This window comes from Cololabis saira, chromosome 3, assembly GCF_033807715.1.
Source record: "Cololabis saira isolate AMF1-May2022 chromosome 3, fColSai1.1, whole genome shotgun sequence".
NCBI lineage: Eukaryota > Metazoa > Chordata > Actinopteri > Beloniformes > Belonidae > Cololabis > Cololabis saira.
In genome coordinates, this window is record NC_084589.1 from 30663995 (window position 1) to 30671726 (window position 7732).

Sequence of the window (7732 nt, forward strand, 5' to 3'; positions counted from 1 at the left end):
CCCACAGTTCATGACCATAGGTGAGGGTAGGTGCGTAGATTGACCGGTAAATCGAGAGCTTCGCCTTTCGACTCAGCTCCTTCTTCACCACGACGGTCCGGTACATCGACCGCATAACTGCGGATGCTGCACCGATCCGTCAATGTTAATCTCCCGCTCCATCGTTCCCTTACTCGTGAACAAGACCCCGAGATACTTGAACTCCTCCACCCGAGGCAGGACTTCTCCACCCACCCGGAGAAGGCACGCCACCCTTTCCCGGTGGAGAACCATGGCCTCAGTTTTGGAGGTGCTGATTCTCATCTCCGCCGTGTTGCACTTGGCCTCAGACGGCCCCAGCCCATGGTCCCGGTCCGATGAAGCCAACAGGACAATGTCATCCGAGCTGATTTATGGTTCCGCGTTAAATCAACGCAGAGCCTACGGCATAGGGTACGCCGTACCCTACGCCGTAGGGTACGGCGTAGGGTACGGCGTACGGCGCGCGGCGCCGCGTAACCTACGCCGGTCCGGGGGATCGGGCCTCCCCTGGCCGGGGGGTGCACGGGCGGGCGCGGTGGCGGGATGGAACCATTCTCAGATGTCTGTCTTATATTATCAGTATGAATGGAGGGATGCTGGACCGTTTCCCCCTACGTCTGGGGGCTCCGGCAGCGCCGGGGGCGCCCGTGGAGGTACAGTGGGGCCCTGGCCCGGCTCGGAGGGCTGGCCCCCGTCAACTGGATGGCCGGTGAGGGAGCCTTCGCTCCCCCTCTACACGATTCATACGCACATAAGTGAAGGGGCGGGGGGTCCGGGGCCTGGGGGGCATTGTCCCGCGTGGCCCAGCACTCCCCACCTCACGGTTTTAACGTCACTGCATATTCAACATTTAATAAATACATTTAACAAGGACACTTAGTTCTGGAGGGGGGGGATCATTGTCAGCTTGATACCCTGTCCTCCCCCTCGGTGTTTTTATGGCATTAATCACATGCACTCAACACCAGGGTCCGGAGGGGGGCCCACATCACCCGCGTTCCCTCGTCGGCCTGGGATAGGTGGGTCGCGATGCCCGGGCCTGGGGGGGCTCGCCGCGCAGCCTGGGGTGCCTTCTGGCGGTGCTGGACCTCCCCGGGGAGGGGGAAACGGTGCGTGATTGTGCGTCTTTGTCGGTGAGAATGCGGTATGAAAGGGTCCTGCCATGGAGGATTTGGGCCTCCATTGGCAGGACAACAAAATTTAATAATTTATTAATATTATACTATACAAAGATTATTATTATTATTATTATTATTATTATTATTATTATTATTATTATTATTATTATTATTATTATTATTATTATTATTATCATCATTATTGTGTTTAGTATATCTTATTATTATTATTATTATAGATATCGGATAGATGATTGGATGGATGAATGGGATGCCTGGGTCTGGGGCCCTCCCTTGTCGCCCTGTTGGGGGGTTCCCTCTATCCGGGCCCGTCTCAGGTCCCCCCCGCTGCCTCCTCGGCGGGGCGCCCCTCTGGTCCTGGAGGGCCACTTTCGTGGGGGCGGATCCATCGTAGTCGAAGATGACGTAGCTTCCTTCTGCTGTGGTGTGTTGGGCAGTGGCTATCGGTGCTGGCGACGATGCCACTGTAGGTGACTATGAAGCCCAATTCTGGAGCCACATATCCTGCCACAGTCAGGACATATGAGGCCTGGGTCAGGAGGCTGAAGTGGTACTGGGACAGTACGTTGGTGTCGTTGCTGGCGCCGCACCGTTGGCTGCTGAGTGCGTCTCACCTCAAGCTGTGAGAGCCCTTCGTGGCATAGAGAACGCCAAAATGGCCGATCAGCTGCAGCTGACTCCAGATCACTGGGTTTGATGTTGCATCTCTTCAGGGTCTGTTTCAGCTGGTCTTTGTACCGCAGCTTTGGTCCACCGGGCATCCTGTTTGCTGACAAAATCTGTCCATAAAGCACCTGATGAGGCAAGCGGCATCCAGGCATCCGGATGACATGACCAACCCATCGGAGTTGCCTCAGGGCTAGTGCTGCCGCTATACTGATGGACTTAGTGCGGTGGAGGATGTCAGTGTGCGGGACGCGGTCCTGCTAAGTGATGCCAAGGATGCGCTGTAGGCATCTGATGTTGAATGCATCAAGGCGCCTGACGTGGCGTCAGTAAACAGTCCAAGCTTCTGACCCATATAGCAGTGTAGACACGCACACTGCCCTGTAGACAGCAACTTTCGTCTGTGTTCGTAGATGGTTGTTTTCAAACACGCAAGAGCGCAGTCTGCCAAAGGAGTGGGAGGCTTGGTTGATGCGTGCTTGGATGTCATCATCTATTTGGCAGGAAGGGGTCAGCATGCTTCCGAGGTAGCAAAACTGCTGGACAGTCTTGAGGGGTGTGTCGCAGATGTTAAATACGGGGGGTGGGGATCGCTCTTGTGTCATGATCTCTGTTTTGTGGATGTTAATCACAAGGCCGAGCTAGCCGTAAACGGAGGACATGGTTTCCAGGGCTTGTTGCATAGCAGCCGGGCTGTGGGCCAGGAGAGCACAATCGTCTGCGTATTGAAGCTCATAGATGTTGCTAACCAGGGTCTTGGTCTTGGCCTGTAGGCGTCTTATGTTAAACAGGTTACCATCAAGGCGGAACTGAATTTTCACACCACCCTCTTACTGGATGGATTTGTGGAAGAGGAGTGTGGCTGCCGTCAGGAAAAGATTGAAAATCACTGGGACCAGCACACAACCCTGCTTCACTCTAACCTTTACAGGGAAGGAGAGAGATTGCTGGCTGCCAACAAGCACAGATGCCTGCATGCCACTGTGGAACTGCTTCAGGATGCTGAGGAATTTGGGAGGAACGCCAAACTTCTGCAGTATAGTCCAGAGGATCTCCCGGGCAACAGTATCAAAGGCCTTAGTGAGGTCTATGAAGGTGATATAGAGGTCTTTGTTCTGCTCCCTACATTTCTCCTGAACTTGACGTGCAGTGAAAATCATATCCAGTGTGCTTCGGTTCTTTCGAAAGCCACACTGGGTCTCCGGGAGGATGTCCTCTGTGATGTGTGTTGTTAGGCGAAGCAGCATTAGTTTTGCAAGGATCTTGCCAGCAATAGAGAGCAAAGAGATGCCACGACTGTTACCACAGGATGACCTGTCTCCCTTTTTTTTAATAAATGGTGACAGTGTTGCTGTCTTTCCATTCCTGAGGAAGTGTCTCACTTTGCCAGATCTTGCAGATAAGATGGTAGAGCTGTCGCAGTAAGAGGTAACCTCCTTTCTTGAGGACCTCGCCGGGAAGTCCATCAGGGCCAGGGCTTTTCTTGTTTTTGAGGGTCCTGACTGCGGAGAGAACCTCAGTGAACTTGGGTGGTTCATCGAGAGAGGGAACTGATGGAAGTTCTGGGAGAGCATTGAGGACAGAGGGATCCGAGGGATTTATTTTGTTCAGCAGGGAGTTGAAATGTTCGGTCCATCGGTCAAGGATCTGCTGTTTCTCCTTGAGCACCACAGAACCGTCTGCTGATCTTACTGGCGAGATATTTTGCCTTTGTGGACCATACAGGGACTTAACAGCATCATGAAAAGCGAATGAGTTGTTATTGTCTGCATGCCTTTGGATTTCTTGGGCTTTTCTGACCACCACTCATTCTCCATGCTTCGGAGTTGTTTCTGTGTCTCACTGCAAAAGGAAAAGGAACAAACAATTTTTGAGTCACCTTTTCTAGACCCTTCACCTTTAAGGGGTGAGCAGTGTGGACCCTAAATAGGGCTGCTCAGACGCACGGGATGCTGCCGATGGAAGATGTTGTTCCAGTCCCATCCTCGCGACGACCATCAGGCCTGTGCCGCCTCTGTGCAGGATTCAAGCTAGAGGCTTTCAGTCACATCCATGACCTGCCCCTGTCACTCTATCCTATCGCCAGAGGACTTCTATGGTGGAAGTTGAAGCCAGCGCTGCTAATTGATTTAGTGTGACGGATGGGGCGCGCAGTCCCTTCCCCCACAAGCTTGGCCACACCCACCGGGTTCCAGTGGCAAGAGTAAGGACTCCAGACCACCTTCAGGTGAGTGAGGTTGCAGGGGGCTGCCAGTGTCTCTATTACCCAGAGTCTGCCTATGTGTGCCCCCAAGCACAGTGGTTGGATCGCCCTTGGTCTGGAACCTCCCCTTGAACCTTACCGCCATGGTTGGACCCACCAGGAGCCTAAGCTCCAGACGGCATCGCTCTCAGGTTCATTGGAGCACGCAAGGTTCTCCACCACGTCAAGGTGGCGATCCAGGGAGAACACACACACACACACACACACACACACACACAGTCATATACATACACGCACACACACACATAGATATATGTGTATACGTGTGGTCCTGCTTCCTGGATTGGCAGTGGATGTCACCCCCCAATATTTGATAGTCCTTATTCTCTGCCATAACATTTGAACGGGTTGTGATAAAGACATGTGGGTGGTGTCATCGGACTAGGTTTTGAGTCCTTGACCTTCATTGGCTTGAATTAGTCCCGCCCCTTTTTCTGATTTGTCAATATTTGATAGATCCTATTTTCTGCCATAACCTTTGAATGGTATGACATACAGAGTCGTGGGTGGTGTCGTCACACTCTGTTTTGACTCCTTCACCTTAATTGGTGCAAAATAGCCCCGCCCCGCCATCTGATTGGTTGATATCTGATAGTTCCTACTTTCTGCCATAACTTTTGAATGGTTTGGTATAGAGAGTCGTGGGTGGTGTCATCCGCTAAATGTCCAGGCCTGAAGACATCTACATGCAAGTCATACAGGCGCTTCCACTGCAGCACGCCTAAGCGTGCACAAGGGTGCAAGGGCCCGTTCATCGCTGCTTGCAGCTTTAATTTCTATTTGAATTTCAGTTACTTTTCTGTCCATTTATCTTTCAATAATGGACAGAAAACTATAATTTTGGATTCTCCTTTTATTCTAACGGCTTGTGTAATTTATCCTGACTAATCTATACACATATACAGCTTTTAAAATGCTGCATGCAACAGAAGTGACAAACTAACAAGTACATTTCTGATTTCACTCTCTGTCAAAATACGTGCAGACTCCTTTTTTTATGTGCTTATAACATCCTTTCGAGTGTTACTATGATACTATGAGGATGCTATGATATGAAACAATGAAGAGCAAAGAGAAAAACAGAAACAGAGAAGTTCAACTTTTACGTGTTTATTGATTTGTGTGGAAACTGGCTGCATGTTGTTTTGAACTCTACAGCAGCTGTTGAGTTACAACAAAGGATCGAAGAAATACATGGTGGTCTCCAGCCACTCGTTGAAACGGCAAACCTAAAACAGAAGAAGACCACTGTGAGAATAGTTTATCAGTGTGACGATGCGTTCAACTCTAGCTAGACACCGCATTTGAGATTTTTTTTTCCCTTTCAAAGGTACCTTGGCGTAGACACCAGGGTGGTCCTTCTCAGCGCATCCATAGCCCCAGGATACAACACCCTGCAGCTCACCATTACACACAAGAGGGCCACCAGAGTCACCCTGACAACAAAGGATAAGATGGATGATGATGATGACTTGTTATAAAGTAAAAGTATTGTTATGAGGAAGACATTTGGCTTGTGCTTACCTGGCAAGAGTCCTTGCCTCCCTCCAGGTATCCAGCACAGAACATGGCGTCGGTGATCATTCCAGGGTAGGAGTTATCGCAGTCGCTGTCAGACAGGATGGGGAGGTCCAGACACTGCAGCTTGTTCTTGTCAGCAGCTGGATTACAAGAGAGGGATCTTTACAATACTGAAACTAAGAATAAACACAAGCAAAGAGCATGTAGAATAGCTCACTGGAGCTCATGGTGTTTCCCCAGCCGGAGACTAAGCACATGGTGCCAGCGGGAGCACAGCTGGTGGGAAGAGCCACAGGCCGCACGTAGTCGCTGTAGATGGCGGGGGAGCTCAGCTTGATCAGCATGATGTCATTGTCAATGTTGTAGGAGGTGTAGTCGGGATGGCGGATGACACGGGCGGAGTTGATGTACTGCTCGGTGTTCTCGTTGATCCTGATGTGGTGCTCTCCCAGACGCACCTCCAAATGGCTGCAAAAGCCAAACAATCAGGAGCGGGTGGTGGTAAGAAGAAAAAAGAGACACAAAAATGAGAATGAAATATGTGTGCAAACCTGGGGTGGGTACATCTAATCCACAAATGTATAAAAACTTGAGAAAGGACACTTACGATTTGTAGCAGTGGGCAGCAGACACGACCCAGTTCTCGGTGAGCAGAGAACCGCCACAGAAGTGGTAGCCAGAGTTCAGGGACACCTGATGGGGCTGAGAGTGGGGTTGGCACTCATACCCTCCGACGATTTTGTCGTCGTCAAGGGCGACTGAAATCACAGAGACAGCTCAGTAATCAGCAGACAAATGAATGAATGTATACATATATATATATATATATATATTAAATGTGAATAGGAGTAAATGCTTACAAGCAGCTCCGATGAGCAGAACAAAGACCAGAGACCTCATGGTTGCCGAGTGATCGTGCTGATGAGAGGGCAGCCCTGGGTTTTATAGCAAGACAGCTCTCTTTTTTTCCTCACTAAGGACAACTCCCACTGTTATCTTTGACCAATGTGCACCCTGAAATATGTCCTGGGTGTTGGAAAGGTAAACATTTTTGTCCTGATGCTTGATTATTTAGTTACACATCAACAGTTTGAAATCCGATTGGGGTATTAGCAAGTGGATAAAAGTAAAAAAATACAAAGTATTGATGTGGCAGTGTCGCTGATCTGGGATCTGGGATTGGACAATGTTTGCATTTTATATATTAGTTTTCTTTTTGAATCAAAATTTTTCTTCCTGTCTGAAATTATTTTATTGATTAACATGTTCATGAAGCTTGCTGAGCAGATGGCCTGTTTCACAGCCTCAGTCACCTTAGTTTTTCAAACAAAGTTACACATCCATACCATGACAAGATGTCATGCAGACCTAATGCTGTGAGACTTTTAAAGCCTGAAAGTTTAATCAATTTTTTTTATTACATGTTTTTTTTACCCTGATATGTGAGTTAAATTATAGTGAATACACAGAATCATGGTTTCCCCAAATTCAGGAAGGCTTCCTCGTTCCTATGTTTTCTGCCCAGCCCTGATCAGTACTTCTGCCTGGCGCTGGTTCTGACTCTGACCTGCTGTTTCCAGATCTGTCATCTGCCTCACAGTAGCGGAACCACAACGCTCCTGGTCTCCATGTTAATATAATACCTAGGAAAAAGAAGAAGTCAGAATATGACAATGTTGTAATACAAGAATATAATGAAATAAAATGAGTCATAAATTAATCCTGCAATTGGCAGCATATAAACAGTGAATAACAAAAATACTGCTAACAAAGATATTCATAAAGAGTTAAAAAAACCTTCCTGAATTTGGGGAAACCATGATTATGTGTATTCACTATAATTTAACTCATATATCAGGGTTAAACAAAACATGCAATAAGAAAAAATTGATAAAACTCTCAGGTTTTAAAAGTCTCACAGCATTAGGTCTGCATGACATCTTGTCATGGTATGGATGTGTAACTTTGTTTGAAAAACTAAGGTGACTGAGGCTGTGAAACAGGCCATCTGCTCAGCAAGCTTCATGGACAAATGAAGATAAGAGATTTTATCAATGTGAAGTAATTACCCGAATATCTGTCTAATTTCTCCTTGAACCAGCCCGGTTGGTCCAATAGTTTC

General features: G+C 48.3%; 1 protein-coding gene across 1 annotated transcript; it reads right to left on the bottom strand.

Moving 5' to 3' along the window:
* Window positions 1-5183: 5183 nt before the first annotated feature.
* Window positions 5184-6593, bottom strand: LOC133436320 (trypsin-2-like). The gene is made up of 6 exons (XM_061717207.1): window positions 6471-6593; window positions 6218-6368; window positions 5828-6078; window positions 5614-5750; window positions 5424-5525; window positions 5184-5318 (listed from the first exon to the last, which is right to left on the bottom strand). Exons 1-6 carry the CDS (start codon window positions 6508-6510, stop codon window positions 5259-5261), a joined length of 741 nt encoding a protein of 246 aa, XP_061573191.1. The 5' UTR covers window positions 6511-6593; the 3' UTR covers window positions 5184-5258.
* Between the last annotated feature and the right edge of the window lie 1139 nt (window positions 6594-7732).